Consider the following 20,555-nt stretch of genomic DNA (forward strand, 5'->3'; position numbering starts at 1 on the left):
TAGTAAAAATATGTTGTGAAATGTATTGTAATGTTTTTAAAATGGTATACAACTGCCTTAATGTTGCTGTACCCCAGGAAGAAAAGCTGCTGCCTTGGCAGGAACTAATGGGGATCCATAATACATACAAAAACAGACAGGTACAGTTGAAGTCGGAAGTTTACATATACTTAGGTTGGAGTCATTAAAACTCATGTTGTGGGGGTGTTGTGGGGGTGCTGTGCTGCAGGAGGGACTGGTGCACTTCACAAAATAGATGGCATCATGAGACAGGAAAATTATGTGGATATACTGAAGCAACATCTCAAGACATCGGTCAGAAAGTTAAAGCTTGGTTGCAAATGGGTCTTCCAAATGGACAATGACCCCAAGCATACTTCCAAAGTTGTGGCAAAATGGCTTAAGGACAACAAAGTCAAGGTGTGGCCATCACAAAGCCTTGACCTCAATCCTATAGAAAATTTGTGGGCAGAACTGAAAAAGCGTGTGCGAGCAAGGAGGCCTACAAACCTGACTCATACACCAGCTCTGCCAGGAGGAATGGGTCAAACTTCACCCAACTTATTGTGGGAAGCTTGTGGAAGGCTACCTGAAACGTTTGACCCAAGTCAAATTTTTACTAAGATTAAATGTCAGGAATTGTAAAAATAAAAATACAAAAAAAGTTGAAATGTATTTGGCAAACGTGTATATACATTTCCGACTTCAACTTTAGACACACACCACACCCTCATTTATGCAAAACAGTGTGTCAACAATTTCATTCTCTCTTACCAGGACAGAAATATTTTCTGGAAAAACAGTCACTCATGATGACATCAGCTATGAGCAAGCCTGCATCCTCTACAACCTGGGTGAGTTGAACCATTTGAATTGTGTAGTGTAAAACTGACCTTAGATCAGCACTGAGGGCAAAACCATGCGTTAAACAGCTATGTCCTGATTGTCATAATGTTGTCTTCTCTGTAGGTGCTCTCCACTCCATGTTGGGAGCCATGGATAACAGGGTATCCGAAGAGGTGGGCAGAAGCAATGGCCGTCTATCTCTACCACGTTAACCTCTCTCTCCATGTCATCTCACACTGACATCCATTGTGTTGCCCCTCTCTTTCTGAAACTCAATATGTCCCTTTGTCTATTTCTCTCGCTTCCATCCTCACTCCCTTCTGTCTCCCTTCCCCTTTCTCTCTCCCCCTAGGGGATGAAGGTGTCATGTACACACTTCCAGTGCTCCGCGGGAGCCTTCTCCTACCTGAGGGACCACTTCAGCCACAACTTCAGCGTGGACATGAGTCACCAGATCCTTAACCTCAACATCAATCTCATGCTGGTAACTATTGCACACCGCACGTGTTCTCGCACTCACTCACTCACTCACTCACTCACTCACTCACTCACTCACTCACACACACACTCACACACACACTCACTCACTCACTCACTCACTTACTTACTTCGTGGTTATTTGTCTCCATTCAGGGTCAGGCTCAAGAGTGTCTCCTGGAGAAGTCCATGCTGGACAACAGGAAGAGTTTCCTTGTAGCCCGCATCAGTGCTCAGGTAAATCTCTCTACTCTCAACACATGACGTAGTAGCAGGGCACGATAACACCCTCTAGACCTCAGTTGCCGTAGAGCAGGATCGTTCTCAATGGGAATCAAACGGGGAGGGACTAACTGAACTTGTCCAATAAGAAAATGCTAATTGTTTTCTGTTGCAAAATGATTTGCTACGGTGTGCCCAAATGAATACGACCCAGGTGTGCGACTGTTCTGTTGTTGGCCTGGTGCAGGTGGTGGACTACTATAAGGAGGCATGCAGGGCTCTGGAGAACTCTGACACGGCTTCCATGCTGGGTAAAATCCAGAAGGACTGGAAGAAACTGGTGCAAATGAAGATCTCCTACTTTGCTTCCATCGCCCATGTGAGTTTGAGACAGGACAGTGAGTTGTGAGTTTATTGCGAATGTGTTCTCAATTTGGTTAACGGATACTCTGTTATTGAATAACATATTTCTTTTCAGCTGCATATGGGGAAGCAGGCTGAGGAACAACAGAAATATGGAGAGCGGGTATGTCACCTTCTTGACTATCCCTACTCCCCCCGTGTATATTCCTCTGCATACCTCCATTCCTCTACATACCAATGTCTCTCCGTGTTTTTAACAGCTGGCTTACCTGCAGAGCTCATTAGACAAACTCAGTGAAGCCATCAAGTTGGCCAAGGTACAGTCACCTTCCAATTGACTCTGTGTGTAACCTTTTCAACTTGGCCTTCTGAAATGGTTTCTTTTCAATCTGTTATCAAGCTTACAATAACAAAGTAACTGTCTTTATGCTCCTTCCCCTCAATCTCTCTGTTTGAACAGGGTCAGCCGGACAGTGTGCAGGAGGCCTTGAAGTTCACCATGGACGTGATAGGGGGAAAGTAAGCAGCTCTATTCCCTACTGTATATTCACTTATGATAGTGGGTAGGTTGGTACAATCTTTACCCTTTGAGATAGGTAGACAGTCACACACACTCTGTCACTCAAACAGTGGCACTCTTGCTGAAGTGTTTCTCTCTGATCCTTCCTCTCCTGTTTTATTTTGCTATTCCTTATCCCCTGTCCCTTGTAGGTTCAACTCTGCCAAGAAAGACAATGACTTCATTTACCATGAGACTGTCCCCTTGTTGGAGACTCTTGCTTCCGTCAAAGGTAACATTGAACCCTGACCTATGACCTATCCTCACACACAACCTCTCCTGCATTTCATATACTATATTTTCATCATGTCCTCTCTAGGTGCCCCCTTGGTGAAGGCCTTGCCCGTGAACCCAACTGATCCCAGTGTCACAGGACCAGACCTGTTTGCCAAGCTGGTGCCCATGGCTGCCCACGAGGCCTCCTCTCTCTACAGTGAAGAGCAGGCCAAGTTGCTACGGGACATCATGGCCAAGATAGACAGCAGGAATGAGACTCTAGAGTGAGTAGGAGAGTCGGAGGGGCTGTGTGTGTATTTGTGTCATCTAGGGACGCCTTTTACGATTTAATATAGTGACTTTGTGTGGTTACTGATCGAGCTCTGGGTTTACAGGCAGTTTATGGACTCTCTGGGTCTGGAGCCAGACTCTGTAGATAACCTGGACATGTACAGTCACATCCCCCCTGTACTTATGGAGAAGTGTGCTGCGCTCAGTGTCAGACCAGACACCGTCAAGAGCCTCATTCAGTCCATGCAGGGTGAGTGGTTGGCCTGGGACACACACATACACACACATGTCACACACACATATGGTCACAGCCTTTCTATACTATCCCTATGTCTCTCTCCGTCAGTCCTGTCTGGTGTGTTCACGGACGTGGAGGCATCTCTGAGGGAGATCCGGGACGTGCTGGAGGAGGACGAGGCCGGGGTGCGGGCGCTGCAAGAGGCGGCAGGAGGAGGCCCCACGGCGGAGCTGCACCCCCAGGCACATGCCCAGACCCTGGCTGAGATCCGCAGGGACCTGGAGAAGTACATGGAGGCCCATGAGAAGGCCAGCTTCACCAACACAGAGCTGCACAGAGCCATGAACCTGCATATCAGTAACCTGAGGCTGCTGGGGGGACCACTGGATGCCCTGAGAGACGCCCTGCCGAGGCCACAACTCAACCAGGGTGGGTATAGGAAAGTGGAAGAGTTATGGTGTTTGTGGTGTCATCTGGAGTGTGTTTCTAAATATATATGTGTGTGTGTGTTCCTACAGAGGAGGTGGCGGGGCTGCAGTGCATGAAGAGGATCCTGGGTAAGGTGCAGGAGATGAGGGACCAGAGGAGCACCCTAGAGAAACAGCTGCGTGACCTCATCCAGCAGGACGACATCACTTCCTCCCTGGTCACTACCGAGCGCACTGACATGAAGGTACAGGACATTGTGTGTGGGTTTGGTCTTCATGACATTCTAGACTAACGCATGCCTCTTAACACACTATATATGTAACATTTGCCTCTCTCTCTCCTCCCTCTCTCTCCCCCTCCCTCTCTCGCTCTCCCTCCCCCTCCCTTCACCTCCCTCCCTCTCCCCACCTCCCTCCCTCTCTCCACCTCCCTCCCTCTCTCCACCTCCCTCCCTCTCTCCACCTCCCTCCCTCTCTCCACCTCCCTCTCTCCCTCTCTCCCTCCTTCTCTCCCTATAGAGGTTGTTTGAGGAGCAGTTGAAGAAGTATGAACAGGTGAAGGTGTACATCGACCAGAACCTGTCTGCCCAGGAGAACATCCTCAAGGCTCTGACGGAAGCCAACGTGCAATACGCCTCGGTCCGCAAGGGCCTCGCCGAGACGGAACACAAGTGAGCAAGGGCTTGGGAAGAGTTTTAGTGGGACACCAGCACTATTGGTCAAAGAACTTTGACACTGTTCCAGTCCAAGGTCATAGGGAAGGGGCCAATATAGGGAATCAGAACACAGAAACAAATCAGAGCAGGTCCACTGAAAACACTAGATACATAAAGCACTAGCCTCATGTCATTGTTACTGAAGAAGTTCTCACCTCTCCCTTTCTCTTCCTCTTCTCCTTCCTTTCTCTCGCTCCAACTCTCAGGTGGAACGGCACGGTGCAGACCCTGGTGGCGTCCTACGAGGCTTACGGGGACCTGATGAAGAAGTCCCAGGAGGGGAAGGAGTTCTACGAGGACCTGGAGACCAAGTCCTCCCGCCTGCTGGAGAGAGCTAAGACTCTGTGTCAGGCCAGGGAGGAGGAGAGGAAGGCCGTGCTGGACAGGGAGACCCAGAAGAATCCCCCTTCTCGGCCCACTGCAGCCAAACCGTCCCTAGGGTCCAAGGGGGGCTCTGACTTGGACTCTGCCTGTTCTAGTTTGGAGGATGCCGAGCTAGCCCAGATCAACGCTGCTATACTGAGCCTGGGAGGAGACCTGCCTGACGAGCTCCGTAGTCTTCCCCCCGACCACCCCTCCCTGCACTCTGCCATTCGCCCGGGAACTGAGGCTTTCCTTCCTAGTGCCAACCTGGGTGGCAATGCTTCATTACCCTGGCCAGGGGCGCCTGGGCCACCGCTCTCTACCCCTCAGTTCCCACCAAACCATCGCCCGCCCCAGTTCCCCGGCCCACTCCCCGCCCCACTCCCCGCCCAGCGTTTCCCTCGCGGACCCTTCACTCAGCTACCCCCTCAGCAGACCCCTGTTTCTGGCTATGGTCCTCCCCAGCCGCAAGCCCCCCAAACTGGGGGAGTCGGGCTTGCCCGTGCCCCTTTCCGTCCCTCCACTACTACAGTGGATAGTATCCAGACCCCCATCCCCAGTTATAACTCAGCCCCACGCCACCCTGTACCACCTACTGTCTCTGCAGGCTACGCTGTTCCCCCACAGATGGGTGTGTACCCACAGTACATGACCCAGCCTGGGGTGCCCATGCAAGCGCCCAGCCAGGTGCCACACCAACATCCACAGCATCAGTACCAACACCCTCCTGGGCAGCTGCCCCCTGGCTACCAGTCTGCCCCCAGGGCTATGCCCGGGCCCCGACCCCCTCCCCAGGCACAGCAGGGTTACCCACAGTACATCCCCCCCCAGCACCAGCCCCGGCCATCCATGCCCCCCAGTATCAGCAGCCATATCCTGGTCAGCCCCAGCCACAATCCCAGCATGGCTACCAGCCCCAGTTACCACAGGGCTATCAGCCTCAACACCCTCAGCAGGGCTACCTGCCCCAACAGCCCCCACACATGATCCCAAGGGGCCCTCACCCACAGATGCCCACCACTTCCCAGCCCATGCCCCCTGTCTCCCAACCATACATGCAACCTGCCAACCAACAGATGCCCCTGCACCCTCATCAGCAGATGCTACCTCCCCAACAACAACAAATGCATCCCAACGCCCAGCAAATGCACCCGCATCCACAAATGCACCCTGGCCCTCATCAGCAGATACCCCCTAACAGCCAGCCAATGCCCCCAGTTTCCCAGGCTTACCTGCCCCCCACCAGCCAGCCCATGCCCCCTGGCCTGCACCAGCCCATGCCCCCTGCTTCCCAGCCCCAACATGTCCACCTCCCTCAGGCTTACCTGCCCAGGGGCCCCCTCCCACCTCAAGGGCCCCAGATGCCCCACCCTGGTCAACCCCCCCAACATGTCTACCAGCCCCAGTTACCACAGGGCTACCAGCCTCCTATAATGCCTCAATCACCCCCCCAACAGTCCCAGGCTCCCCAGCCTGTAGCCCCCATGACCCCCACCATGTACCCTACTCCTCCAGGTGTGAACGGCTCTCCTGGAGTCCCACCACAGCCCACCTCTATGGGCCAACCTCGGCCCCCTCCCCAGCACATGATTCCACCAACTGCTGGAGCTCCTCCAGTGGCCCTCCCACCTAACGTCATCCTTCCCTCACCCTCCCCTTCCCCTTCTCCCTCCCCGGGCCCCTCTTCCCTAGGCCTGGCTCCTCAGAGGCCCTCCCCGGCCCCCACCCCTGGCGGTCCACCCTCTCTCCCTTCCTCCTTATCCCCCTCCACCTCCCTCTTCCCGCACCAGAACTCCATCACAGACGACCTGCTCTCCTCCAGCCCAGAGAACCAGCCCGGTGGCCCCAAAGCCCCCGCCAACGTCCTCCAACCCACCAAGGCTGACCCTCAGGACGGGGAGCGCCGCAAGAAGAGCTCCCAGGGTGTCCGGCTGATCCAGGGTGACCCGTACCAAGCCCCCGAACGCGTAGCCCGCCTCTGCGGCGAACTCGAACGCTTCCGGTTGGCCGTGGAGTCTCTTGAGCGCCCGTCGGTGGACGAAGGTGGCCTGTCGCCGCTGGATGCCCAATGGAAGGAGCTCCAGGAGGGGCAGGAGAGGGACGCCAGGCAGCTGTCCATCGCCATCGCCCGCTGCTACACCATGAAGAACCGTCACCAGGACGTGATGCCCTACGACTGTAACCGCGTGCTGCTGCGCTCTGGCAAGGACGACTACATCAACGGCAGCTTTGTGGAGGAGCTGTCGCCCTACTGCCCGCGCCTCATCGCCACGCAGGCGCCGCTGTCGGGCACGGCCGCCGACTTCTGGCTCATGGTGTGGGAGCAGAAGGTTTCACTGGTGGTCATGCTGGTCTCAGAGCAGGAGTTAGATAAGGTATGAACACACACTCAGGGGAGAAGGAATGGCCCATTCTAGGGGTCGCGTATAAAGGCTTGTTTGGTTTTTACCCAAGAAGGAATAAAAGGTACAGAAAAAAAGTATTTAGTCAGCCACCAATTGTGCAAGTTCTCCCACTTAAAAAGATAAGAGAGGATTTTTTATGAATTTATTTGCAAATTATGGTGGAAAATAAGTATTTGGTCACCTACAAACAAGCAAGATTTCTGGCTCTCACAGACCTGTAACTTCTTCTTTAAGAGGCTCCTCTGTCCTCCACTCTTTACCTGTATTAATGGAACCTGTTTGAACTTGTTATCAGTATAAAAGACACCTGTCCACAACCTCAAACAGTCACACTCCAAACTCCACTATGGCCAAGACCAAAGAGCTGTCAAAGGACACCAGAAACAAAATTGTAGACCTGCACCAGGCTGAGAAGACTGAATCTGCAATAGGTAAGCAGCTTGGTTTGAAGAAATCAACTGTGGGAGCAATTATTAGTTAATGGAAGACATACAAGACCATACAAGATAATCTCCCTCGATCTGGGGCTCCACGCAAGATCTCAATCCGTGCGGTCAAAATGATCAGAAGGACGGTGAGCAAAAATCCCAGAACCACACGGGGGGACCTAGTGAATGACCTGCAGAGAGCTGGGACCAAAGTAATAAAGCCTACCATCAGTAACACACTACGCCGCCAGGGACTCAAATCCTGCAGTGCCAGACGTGTCCCCCTGCTTAAGCCAGTACATGTCCAGGCCCGTCTGAAGTTTGCTAGAGAGCATTTGGATGATCCAGAAGAAGATTGGGAGAATGTCATATGGTCAGATGAAACCAAAATATAACTTTTTGGTAAAAACTCAACTTGCCGTGTTTGGAGGACAAAGAATGCTGAGTTGCATCCAAAGAACACCATACCGACTGTGAAGCATGGGGGTGGAAACATCAGGCTATGGGGCTGTTTTTCTGCAAAGGGACCAGGACAACTGATCCGTGTAAAGGAAAGAATGAATGGGGCCATGTATCGTGAGATTTTGAGTGAACCTCCTTCCATCAGCAAGGGCATTGAAGATGAAACTTGGCTGGGTCTTTCAGCATGACAATGATCCCGGGCAAGGAAGGAGTGGCTTCGTAAGAAGCATTTCAAGGTCCTGCAGTGGCCTAGCCAGTCTCCAGATCTCAACCCCATCAAAAATCTTTTTAGGGAGTTGAAAGTCTGTGTTGCCAAGCAACATCCCCAAAACATCACTTCTCTAGAGGAGATCTGCATGGAGGAATGGGCCAAAATACCAGCAACAGTGTGTGAAAACCTTGTGAAGACTGTCATTGCCAACAAAGGGTATATAACAAAGTATTGAGAAACTTTTGTTATTGACCAAATACTTATTTTACAATTAAAAATCCTACAATGTGATTTTCTGGATTTTTTTTTCTTCTCATTTTGTCTGTCATAGTTGAAGTGTACCTATGATGAAAATTACAGGCCTCTCTCATCTTTTTAAGTGGGAGAACTTGCACAATTGGTGGCTGACTAAATACTTTTTTGCCCCACTGAAGGTAAGGAATTGGACAAGGCAGAACTTTGATTAGATGGTTTATTTACTTTCAGACTATTGACAGAAACGTCTGTGAAAACACATTTCTTATTTAATTTGAAGTTATCAGTCCATATTTTGATTGACACATTGTAATTTATTGAGAGAACCCCATCTCCTAGTCGTTTCTTTACTGTGTTTCCGTAGGGAAAGGTTTTGTGCTATTTCCCGACAGAACGCGGCCAGCAGCTTGCTCAGGGACCAATCACAGTCACCCTGACTACGCAGAAGACCACGCCCACCCATGTGGAGCGAATGATTGGCCTGCAATACCGTGACCAGAGCCTCAAACGCACCGTCATACACCTACAGTTCACCTCCTGGCCTGAGCTGTGAGTCCACACGGTAACAACTGAATAACCATTCACTGTATGCATGGAAATTCATATCTGGCTAACGAATACCATTTCTCTTTCTCCCCCCCACAGGGGTCTTCCTGAGAGCAAGAGCAATCTAATCTGCTTCATCCAGGAGGTTCATGGATACTACCTGCACCAGAGGCCCTTACACACACCTATTGTTGTGCACTGCAGGTAACACACACATTCTATGTTATTACTGTCACCAAACATGATGATTAATCAAAACCAAGTGTGTGTGTGTACATGTGTGTGTTGTGAGTATTGACACTAACCGGTCTCTCTCCGTGACCTCAGCTCTGGCGTGGGGCGTACCGGCGCCTTTGTTTGCTGTATGCAGCGGTACAGGAGCTGGAGGCAGGGAACAGCATCCCTGACTTACCTCGACTGGTCCAGAAGATGAGGCAGCAGAGGAAGAACATGCTGCAGGAGAAAGTAAGAACACACACCTAACAAGCTCCTGCTTTACAAGGTGTTAAATGTGCAGTTTCATAAGAGTGATGTCACATAGGCAAGTTCTCTAGTAAAAGCTCATGTCACTTTCCCAGTGCATTGAGTCAATGTTGTTTGTTGGTGTGATGGCTCTTCAAAGTGTCTCCTCTCTCTGGTGTCTGTCCGCAGCTGCACCTGAAGTTCTGTTACGAGGCGGTGCTGAAACACGCTGAGCAGGTCCTCCAGAGACACGGCTACCTCCCGACCGCCCCCTGCAGCAAGACACCCATCACTGCTGCCACCAAGGTGAGCCCAGTCTCACTGAGACAGTTTTTCATCCTTTTGCCATTCTGGCTTTAGGGTCTCAGACACTTGAATAGTTAAGTGAGTAGTGGTGATTGAGGTCGTAAATATGGTTGAAAAGTGAGTCGAAAAACTATTTTGTATTTTCTTAGATTTTGGTGGTACTCGATGTAAGCTAAAATTGAGAGGCCCTATAGATGGGTTAGCTGACAACGTCACGAAAACCAGGCTCACAAGAATTCCATGGGTTGTTGTGATTCTAGATGGCAAGATAGCTACCAACAATGACAAGAAACTGCCATGTGGGGAATCGTAACTCGTGTCAGCTAGTTTTATCATGGTATATTTATCATGGACATGGTATATTTATCATGGACATGGTATATTGATACCATGTCGTGTTTTGACTGATTTCATGTTAATATGGCAAAACATTTGCTAGCTAGCTAATCAACAACTGTAATGATGTATGAGACAAGTGTTCATTGTGCACATTTTGTTTTCAATAAACATTGGAGACTAAATATAGTTTACATGTTGTCAACAATCTAAGCCAACCACATCTGTTTTGCATGTGTTGGTTTTGTTGCATAACAACCAACCCTTCTGTGCTACACTGCTGCTTTACTGCTCCCTCCTGTTTAAATATTGTCTGGTTGTCTTCTCCCTGTAGCCTTACTCTCGCCAGGAGTCCCAACAGGACATCGTTCTGGGAGGTGACATGACCATCAGCTCCATTCAGGCCACCATCGCCAAACTCAGCATCCGGCCCCCCAGTGCCACTGACCCAGCCATGGACCCTGTCCCTGACATTGGTGCCCCCTCTGGCCTAGAGGACCAACCCTTCACCCCCCCCACCGGCCTGCCCTTGGATAGAGAGCTAGAGCCAGCCGCCACCCCCGCCCGGGACCTCTCTCCCAGCGGAACCCAACCCTCCTCCCTCAGTCCCCCACTCTCCTCCCCAGAGGAGGTTCAGTCCCCACCACCCAATGGTGTGGATACCACCGCCCCTTCCTCGCCCCCCACAGCCAATAACCAGGTGACCCCTGATCCAGCCCTGAACTCTCTGGAGCTGCTGGCCTCTCTGACGGCCGAGGCCTTCTCCATGGAGGGTGGTGGGTGCAAGGGGAAGCACCGTGTCACTAAGCAGAGCTTCCTGCAGCCTGCCGAGGGCCAGGGCCTCCATCAGGGGCCCCGCGAGGAGGAGGGAAATGACCCCCTGAGCAACCTCGACCCCCTCTGGAGCCTCAACAAGAACTGAAACACAGCCTCGCACTCACTTCATAGCTGTGTCAAACTGACCTGTAGCCTTTAGTACTAGTTCTTCTTGATTCTCTGCTAATGAACCAAAATGACTGGAATGGTGTAAACTCCAAGATTCACAACTAGAAGTTATTAGTGGTAGGGGCTGGTTTGAACCTGGTTTTGAACGCTTTAGGGACACTTCAGGGGTCCTACATTCCGTCACTAGTGGCCTGGCTGTGCTTCTGGGACCGAATCACTGCACTTGTCTTTTCTTTCCCTGTCTTTCTACCTGTACCAGATGGGTCTGTTCTTCACTCGCTGCTTCAGAGCTGGCCACTCAGCATCCCAGCATGCACTCCTAGCAGCAGTGTCTATGGTTCCCTCTTACAGCTGGTCGCTCTGGGCAAGGGGTTGGCGTGGACTCAGATGATAGTGACTGATAGGATTGCCAAAGGGTGGGGGAGGAGCTTGCAGACGCAGGCTCTCGTTATGTTAACCGCATACATAGAGCAGAATCAGCACATCTTAACAATATTTTTTCTCTTGTCTTTCATTAACACTGTAAATATATCTTGAATAAATTTAGGTTAGCATGGTTTTGACTACTGTATTTAAAAGACACCAACCGTGGATACCCAAACATTCCATAAGATACAGTGCCTTGCGAAAGTATTCGGCCCCCTTGAACTTTGCGACCTTTTGCCACATTTCAGGCTTCAAACATAAAGATATAAAACTGTATTTTTTTGTGAAGAATCAACAACAAGTGGGACACAATCATGAAGTGGAACGACATTTATTGGATATTTCAAACTTTTTTAACAAATCAAAAACTGAAAAATTGGGCGTGCAAAATTATTCAGCCCCCTTAAGTTAATAGTTTGTAGCGCCACCTTTTGCTGCGATTACAGCTGTAAGTCGCTTGGGGTATGTCTCTATCAGTTTTGCACATCGAGAGACTGAAATTTTTTCCCATTCCTCCTTGCAAAACAGCTCGAGCTCAGTGAGGTTGGATGGAGAGCATTTGTGAACAGCAGTTTTCAGTTCTTTCCACAGATTCTCGATTGGATTCAGGTCTGGACTTTGACTTGTCCATTCTAACACCTGGATATGTTTATTTTTGAACCATTCCATTGTAGATTTTGCTTTATGTTTTGGATCATTGTCTTGTTGGAAGACAAATCTCCGTCCCAGACTCAGGTCTTTTGCAGACTCCATCAGGTTCTTCCATTCTTCCAGAATGGTCCTGTATTTGGCTCCATCCATCTTCCCATCAATTTTAACCATCTTCCCTGTCCCTGCTGAAGAAAGGCAGGCCCAAACCATAATGCTGCCACCACCATGTTTGACAGTGGGGATGGTGTGGTCAGGTTGATGAGCTGTGTTGCTTTTACGCCAAACATAACGTTTTGCATTGTTGCCAAAACGTTCAATTTTGGTTTCATCTGACCAGAGCACCTTCTTCCACATGTTTGGTGTGTCTCCCAGGTGGCTTGTGGCAAACTTTAAACAACACTTTTTATGGATATCTTTAAGAAATGGCTTTCTTCTTGCCACTCTTCCATAAAGGCCAGATTTGTGCAATATACGACTGATTGTTGTCCTATGGACAGAGTCTCCCACCTCAGCTGTAGATCTCTGCAGTTCATCCAGAGTGATCATGGGCCTTTTGGCTGCATCTCTGATCAGTCTTCTCCTTGTATGAGCTGAAAGTTTAGAGGGAAGGCCAGGTCTTGGTAGATTTGCAGTGGTCTGATACTCCTTCCATTTCATTATTATCGCTTGCACAGTGCTCATTGGGATGTTCAAAGCTTGGGAAATCTTTTTGTATCCAAATCCAGCTTTAAACTTCTTCACAACAGTATCTCGGACCTGCCTGGTGTGTTCCTTGTTCTTCATGATGCTCTCTGCGCTTTTAACGGACCTCAGACTATCACAGTGCAGGTGCATTTATACGGAGACTTGATTACACACAGGTGGATTGTATTCATCATCATTAGTCATTTAGACATTGGATCATTCAGAGATCCTCACTGAACTTCTGGAGAGAGTTTGCTGCACTGAAAGTAAAGGGGCTGAACAATTTTTCAGTTTTTGATTTGTTAAAAAAGTTTGAAATATCCAATAAATGTCGTTCCACTTCATGATTGTGTCCCACTTGTTGATTCTTCACAAAAAAAATACAGTTTTATATCTTTATGTTTGAAGCCTGAAATGTGGCAAAGTTCAAAGGGGCCGAATACTTTCGCAAGGCACTAACTTTTCCCCCCTACAGAAAATCACACACTGCAGACAACATGACAAGGTATCAAAGACTCTTTATTTGGAAATTAGTACAAAGTTTTGCTCCTGTGTTAAAAATAGTAAAATAGCCCAGAACATTTGCTACCGCCACTACAGTCTGTGGCACCCTAGCCAACCGAAGGGAGGGGGTTCAGGAGGAGGGGGGCAGAACAGGCCTATGATTCCACAAAAACAATATTTACACTGGTTTCTTTCTGCCCCTCCCTCCGTCAACTATTTTGTTGGACCAAAAGGGTCAGATCAAGGGGACATGGGCTGTGTTCCAATTTTCTTAAATGCTTCTCATCTCCCTTCATCACTACAGTGGCAGAACGCTGTAAAACAAATGTAGAAACTCCTGTTCCATAAACATTCCAATGTTGTTGGGAGCATAGTGCTCGCAGCACCAGAGTGATGAGGTTTCATTCCTGCATAGGCCACATAATGTGACAGTGTGTGTGGGTGTCAAATAACTATCGTATCATTATTTGCAAGCAAGGAGATCAGGAAAGGCAGCTTAAAAGGACTTGGAACACAACCATATTTAACTCAGGCAACAGTTTACATCCTTACAATGATAAGTGAATTGACACGCTCTAAAGCATTTACCTGTTATTTACATTAAAAAAATGAAATAAATTAGAACCATTATACGGGTGCACAACTCCAGTCCATCTGGGATGGCGTGTGTCTGGGTTTTCGTTTCTCTTCAATTCATCATGAACCGGCCGACAACGCAACCCTTGAGGACTAAAGCTGTCCACCCGTGCATTCACAAGTCTGTGTGCGTTTTCTGTTTTCTGAATGTCTTTCTATACATTGTTACAAAGTGCCTAGTGTGTGTGAGCAGGTGCATTTGAGAGGGTTAAGAGTTAGTGCACAAGTTAGTGTTATATTTCTGTTGGTTGAAGTTGAGTGGATTTGCTTTTCAATATCAAGCGTCGACATTCAGCTATGGGTGTAAGTAACCAAGTAGGCTAACGTCTACGGTCAAGTCCACTACGCTCTCTCTGCATTGCGTGTGTCTGCAGGCTGGCGCTACAGTCACTCAGAGGTAACGGGCTGGGAGAAAGGTTGAGTTATTAGTAGAGGCTCCAACCTAGAGGGTACCATCATATTCCTCGTCTGAGGCCCTCGCTGACTCCTTTGCTCACATGAAAAGACAAGGTGGAGTTAACCACATTACTGGTACACTACCCATCCTCTCCTTTTATGCCTGATAGGGTTCTCAAACTCACAAGCAGAGAATTACAGAGATAAGACCGAAAGAAAAGATACCTTTTCAGTGAATTAGGGAAAAACATAGCGGACAGAGAAACGCAGTTGTAAGATTTTTTTACAAGAGGAAGCCATTTTAGGTATTTAAAAAAGTAACGTGATTTCCTCAATGTAACCTTTTGTCAGAGAACAAGACGTACAAAGGTAGCATGACAATGTTACTAACATAAAACCGTGCAATTGAATATAGTCACAATCTCAAAAGATCTGACATTTATCCTGGGCACAGTCAACATGGGAAGAGAGCAGCCAATGTAGAGCTGCCACACCCTCAGATGCAAATCTCCAATTCAAGCAGAAAGTATAGAGCCTATTACAGTTTAAGGGGCTCTTATGGGCCAGATGGGTCCTCTTGCAGCAACAGTAGCCCTAAAATCAGAGCTTGAGGCTGGGGTAAGGCAAGGAACCTCTCCACCTCAATCCCCAACGCCAAGAAAACAAGCATTTTCAGTTCCAAAATATTATTACAAATCTTAATCTCATTATAACCAATGTTTAAAAAAAATACATCTAACCCTACATTTATGACATCATCTCCACATTATATTATGCACACCTCAAATTGTTACTTAAAAATGTATCACTAATAAATAGATTTAAACATAAAAAAACAACCCCCTCTCAAGGTGCATTTCATTACAGTAATCGTATCCAGTTCTCTCTCGCGCGCACACACACACACAATAATGAAGGATTTTTGTCAGCAATGTTTTCACCATAAAACGGGACTGTTTCTTCCCCAGGACACAAAACACACACATGCTAATAACTGCTTTGCTTAGCCCAGCGGCCCTCAGATTGGCTGGCGTGGTATCAAACACTCCGCCAATGACAGCAGCATAGTGTGCAGTGACAGTCTGATTGTTGGATGGGAACCCCCTTGGGGTGTGTGTACCCCAAACCATCCAATGCTTGGATACAAGCTAGTAACAAGGCCAAAGATCATCTTTCTGGTCAGACAGCCCTCACCCTGTGGCAGGTTGACCACTTGTAAAGTCTGTCTGTACATCTGTCTCTCCAACCAGACATTAGCTTTATAAAAAAGGCTATGTATTGCTATAGAAATGCCCTGCCAGCTAAATCAGGTGAAGCGCTAACGATCTGAATGAGCCACAACTCTTTCCAAGGAGATTGTCCAACTGCAGCATAGTGTAGGGCCAAAATGAGTTGAGTTTGCATATATCCCCATTGTCAGTACTGACCATTTTGTCTACTTCTCCAGGCCACTGTGTGGCGCCTGTCCTAGTTCTGCTTCTGCTCAGTCCAGCTTCTCCAGCACCGCGGGTACGTAGACCAGGCTGAGCTCGGAGCCAAAGTCGCAGACGATGGCGGCGTTGTTCAGCACCACGAGCTGGCGGACCCCCTGGCCGTCGCTGCTCTGGCCCAGGTAGACCGTCTGGAGGAGGTCCCCGAAGTTCAGGTCCCAGAAGGACACACAGCCCTGGCCCCCTGTCACCAGGAGAGACTCAGAGATCACCCCCAGACTGGCACCACAGCCCACCTCCTGGGGGAGGGGGGAAAGAAAGACAAGTTAGGTTTAAAGAAGGAAGGAAAAATTGGGATAGAAGCAGGCGAAGAGGCATAAACTATCGTTGAATAACAGGAGACTAGTTTACCTGATTTCTCCCAAATTAGCCACACACACACAGAGACGCACCTGCTGTATGGAGTAGAGCTTGATGCCCGTGCTGCGGTCCCAGATGCAGATGAGGTCGTCGAGGCCGCTGCTGATCACGCACGATGTGGTGCACACCAGTGACGTCACGTCGCCGCGGTGACCGTACACGTGGCTCACCCGGCTGCCCGTCAGCACATCCCACAGACAGATTGCTCCGTCCTGCCCCCCACTGGCCAGAACCATGGTCTGCAACACGACAATGACATACTTCACATGGGTCATATTCATTAAGTACAAACAGAAAAAAGTGGACTGCTATGAGGAGGGACTACCTGGACTTGTTCATAAGAAATCCTAATTTTCCGTTGCAAGATGTTTTGCTACGATGTGCCCTAGTAAGGGGGGCTTACACTTGAATGGATTTTGATCGGAAAGGAGTACCTTAGGCCACGTTTACACAGGCAGACTTTTAACCAATGAGACCAGCTCTGAAAAAGATCTGATTTGAAGTGATTGGTCAAAAGACCAATTAGTGTAAAAATATCAGAATTGGGCTGCCTGTGCCTTAGTGACTCTCCTGCACAGCCAGCAAGACTGGTACAGAAGGTATGGAGAAGGTGGAATTTTAGGAGCAAGGTGAGCTCATTGCATAACTATCCTTCTGGGGAAAATTCTTAAAGGGAGCAGATTTTGGGTTGGAATGCAGCCAGACAACAGTTCGGCCATTGGAACACAGCTTTGGGGGACATGGCTGTACCATCGGACAGCCCCGATGGGGGGGGATACAGACTGTACCATTGACTAACCTGGTCTATGTAGATGGCAGTGATTCCCCCAGAGTGGCCCTGGAGCGTGAAGAGACAGCATGAGTCCTCCAGACGATACACCTGACACACAGGGACAAACAGCAGGGTTTTAGTGTGTGAGTGTTTTATCATGCAAAAGGTTGGTGAACGATATATACACGTGTGTGTATGTGTTTCTGTGAGCGTGTCCTCCCTCACCCTGACAGTGTGGTCCTGGCTGCCCGTGACCACTCTGCCGGCAGCGGCTCGCAGCACCGTGATGGGTTTCTGGTGGGCACACTGCACCGAGCGTGTCAGCAGGCATGAGATCACATCCTCACTGCTGTAGCAGGGCGAGGGCGGCATGTTACTACGCCCGGGGGGACCTGGCACCACACACACACACACACACCCAACATAGATAACACACTCATCACAGACGTTTAGAGTTAAAACGCTCCGAAAGTCAGGACGTCACAAAGGTCAAAAGTAAACGTCTGGATACACTTTACTTGATAATTAGTTAACTACACTATTTATAGCTACTGTTGTACTGCCCGGGCAATAACATGTGACTCCAGTTGTTAACATTTTACCAATTGTGACACAATCGACTTTCCAAGCATATTAGACATACACTGAGTGCACATAACATTATGAAAACCTTCTGAATAATGAGTTGCACCCCAACTCGTCGGGGCATGGACTCTACAGGGTGTCGAAAGCGTTCCACAGGAATGCTGGCCCATGTTGACTCCAACGCTTACCACAGTTGTGTCAAGTTGGCTAGATGTCCTTTGGGTGGTGGACCATTCTTGATACACACGGGAAACTGTTGAGCGTGAAAAACCCAGCAGCGTTGCAGTTCTTGACCACCTGGCACCTACTACCATACCCCGTTCAAAGGCACTTAAATCTTTTGTCTTGCCCTTTCACCCTCAATGATACACAATCCATGTCTCAAGGCTTAAAAATCACGATTTAACCTGTTTCCTCTCCATCTACACCGACTGAAGTGAATTTAACAAGTGACATCAATAAGGGATCATAGCTTTCACCTGGTCAGTATATATCAAGGAAAAAGCAGGTTCCTAATGTTTTGTGCACTCTGTGTATATTGACATCATTGGGTCATTTGACAGTGTGTGTGAAGCTCACCTCTGTATTGCAGTAAGCCCAGAGGCTTGTTGATGTCGACAGTGAAGAAGTCTAGAGAACCGTCGAGTCTGGCCGCCACGATCCTGTTGTTGAGGAAGGCCAGGGCCGTGATCCCCGAGACGCCGTCTTCATTACTGCAGCGTAACGAGCCCTCCACTGCGTCCCACAGCTAACCACATAACACATTAGTGCACTTGCCCTGGCTTTTTCCCACTTTCCCAATTTCTCCTACTGACACTCTCCTCTTGCAAATATTGTTTCCTGCTTGCTCATTATGACTACCTCCTCTCTTTTCATCTCACCCACTCCCACTGCACCCATCCAGTTGTTTCTTTCTGTTCTACAAGGGAACATCATAGAGTGTCTAGTGACGGTGTAGGGGGGTTGATTTGGGATTGGGTCTCACCTCTAGTTTGCCGTTGCTCCTCCCAGCAGCGATGAGGTTCCCCCGGAGCTCCATGGCCCACACGGCGCTTTCCCAGTCCGGGGATTCCTGGCCCTGTGGAGCAGGGGGCTGGATGTACCCCAGGCTGCGTCTCCTCTGGGGTGGGGGTCCCGACAGGGGTGAGGAGGAGGGGTAGGAGGCAGTGAGGCCCGGCGAGGGAGGCTCGTGCTCCAGGTAGGCCTTCTCCACCAGCCCCCCGAAGTCAAAGCCATCCTTGGGCGGGGTGAGGAGGAGGTGGGAGGGGGGCTGGGAGTCGAAGTTGGTGTCGATGAGGGGGGTGAGGTCGGGTTGGTTCTCAAAGAGGGCAGGACGTGGGGTGGTCCGACGCCTGAGGGGGTAGCCCTCGTCCTCGTCGAAAACCCCGCCCCCTGGTTCTGTCCCGCCCCCCAGATTCTCAGGTTCAGCCACACCCACAGCGTCCCAACCATCCCGCTGCTCCCAGCAGCCACTGCTGCTACTCCGCCGCAGCCTGACAGAGAGACAGTTTAATGTTCAGACCAGGAGGCTGGATATGCATATAGGGGAACAGGTTGGAAGACTATGTAGAAAGAAATAAAAGGACATGGGAATGGGACGAAGGGAGAACACATAAAAACTATGCTGAAAAAAAAACAACATCTAATGACTTGTACTTACATATGTAAAATTAATATTGTACATTTATTATTAAAATAATACAAGTTGTACTCCAAAGAGGTGGGTGGTGCCAGGCCAAAAAAATATAACACATTATGCATGAACACAAGCATGAACTGTCCATAGGTGTGTGTGTGTATGTAATCCTGTATTGGCAAAGGTGACCTTGTGGATATGGTATGTGGACACGCTGTGTGTGTGTCTTACCCATGTTTAGGAATGACGGTGAGGCAGTCTCCAGTCTGAGTGTCCCACACACGGATCTGTCCTGCCAGACAACAACTGGCCAACAGCATGCCGTCACTCGCCAGACACTCTATATCCTGGTGTGTGTGTGTGTGTGTGTGTGTGTGTGTGTGTGTGTGTGTGTGTGTGTGTGTGTGAGAGTGAGAGAGTGTGTGAGAGAGAACGCAGAGGAGAGATACTTGTAAATATTCATGCAAATGAACAATGGTATTTGTGTCAGCGTGTGTGCGCCCAGTCTCTCACCATGCTGTGTCCACACAGCAGCAGGGGGGAGATCTCGCTGATGGGTGGCGAGTAGCCGTAGTCGTCGCAGGGCAGGTCACCGCGACGACGACGTCCGTGGGCCACGCCGTTCTGGCCGTAGTTGCGGGAACAGAGGACCCGGTAGAGACAGAAGAGCAGCAGCACCAGCAGAACCCCTGCCGCCAGGCCCAGAGCTGCTACCCTAAAGAAAGACAGAGACAGACAGGGTTAATAACCTGTTTGCTGCCTTCTCCATATGTGCCAATAAAGCTGGTTTGGATTGCACTGACAGAGAGTGAGCGGGTTAAGCATGTGAAGAGAGAGCACGTTAGAGACGGAGAGTACCAATGACGGGGAGACCAAGCCGTCACGTAGCCCGCACAGAGCATCTTACAATAGAAAGACTTGAACATTGAGAACGGTGTGAACTTGACGCAATGACGTACCGACATAAATCATCAGCTCGTCAGATTGACATTCCATAACATGACCGGACTGTTCATTGTCCAGGAAAGCCTGGAAAGCAGATGTAATGGGTCCAGTGTGTCCCTCTAGTGGAGACGGGGGTAAAGGCAGAAGCCTAAACAGCACCTGTCGTGTAGAATGAGTCACTGTCATGAGAACAGGGCCTGACGCACTGGTGTGACCAGCTCAACGTGCAATACCTGTTCTGAAACCATGGCAGAGTCTGATTGGTCCAGCACACGTACTCTCCCACACATGTTCATGCATGGAGTCAGCGTGTACACACTGACTTTATTGTCCCCTTAGGGAAACGTTGTACCCATGTGGTGTGCACACTGGCTGCACATGTTCAAGCCAATTAG

The 20,555-nt window shown here is 49.4% G+C and overlaps 2 protein-coding genes across 5 annotated transcripts in view; one reads left to right on the top strand and one right to left on the bottom strand.

Moving 5' to 3' along the window:
• LOC135520265 (tyrosine-protein phosphatase non-receptor type 23-like) overlaps positions 1–11,632 on the top strand; it is a 27,806-nt gene extending 16,174 nt beyond the window's left edge. Inside the window, 22 exon segments of the mRNA XM_064945679.1 lie at positions 778–854; positions 970–1,019; positions 1,199–1,330; positions 1,480–1,560; positions 1,793–1,924; positions 2,024–2,071; positions 2,169–2,225; positions 2,369–2,427; positions 2,620–2,699; positions 2,787–2,967; positions 3,079–3,224; positions 3,321–3,641; positions 3,731–3,885; positions 4,160–4,311; positions 4,563–5,575; positions 5,578–7,094; positions 8,845–9,029; positions 9,126–9,230; positions 9,354–9,379; positions 9,382–9,491; positions 9,678–9,794; positions 10,465–11,632. Of these exon segments, the coding sequence (XP_064801751.1) occupies positions 778–854; positions 970–1,019; positions 1,199–1,330; positions 1,480–1,560; positions 1,793–1,924; positions 2,024–2,071; positions 2,169–2,225; positions 2,369–2,427; positions 2,620–2,699; positions 2,787–2,967; positions 3,079–3,224; positions 3,321–3,641; positions 3,731–3,885; positions 4,160–4,311; positions 4,563–5,575; positions 5,578–7,094; positions 8,845–9,029; positions 9,126–9,230; positions 9,354–9,379; positions 9,382–9,491; positions 9,678–9,794; positions 10,465–11,052 (5,332 nt within the window). The 3' untranslated portion in view covers positions 11,053–11,632.
• A 1,705-nt stretch (positions 11,633–13,337) lies between these two features.
• LOC135520266 (sterol regulatory element-binding protein cleavage-activating protein-like) overlaps positions 13,338–20,555 on the bottom strand; it is a 35,016-nt gene continuing 27,798 nt past the window's right edge. For all 4 annotated transcript variants that reach the window (XM_064945683.1, XM_064945680.1, XM_064945682.1 and 1 more), the window contains 8 exons: positions 19,729–19,930; positions 19,447–19,562; positions 18,565–19,072; positions 18,159–18,327; positions 17,220–17,386; positions 17,022–17,102; positions 16,255–16,461; positions 13,338–16,101 (listed from right to left, as the gene is read on the bottom strand). In XM_064945683.1, the coding sequence (XP_064801755.1) occupies positions 15,856–16,101; positions 16,255–16,461; positions 17,022–17,102; positions 17,220–17,386; positions 18,159–18,327; positions 18,565–19,072; positions 19,447–19,562; positions 19,729–19,930 (1,696 nt within the window). In that variant the 3' untranslated portion in view covers positions 13,338–15,855. The remainder of the gene's footprint in view (positions 16,102–16,254; positions 16,462–17,021; positions 17,103–17,219; positions 17,387–18,158; positions 18,328–18,564; positions 19,073–19,446; positions 19,563–19,728; positions 19,931–20,555) is intronic.

The sequence above is a fragment of the Oncorhynchus masou genome, chromosome 29, assembly GCF_036934945.1.
Source record: "Oncorhynchus masou masou isolate Uvic2021 chromosome 29, UVic_Omas_1.1, whole genome shotgun sequence".
Lineage (NCBI taxonomy): Eukaryota > Metazoa > Chordata > Actinopteri > Salmoniformes > Salmonidae > Oncorhynchus > Oncorhynchus masou.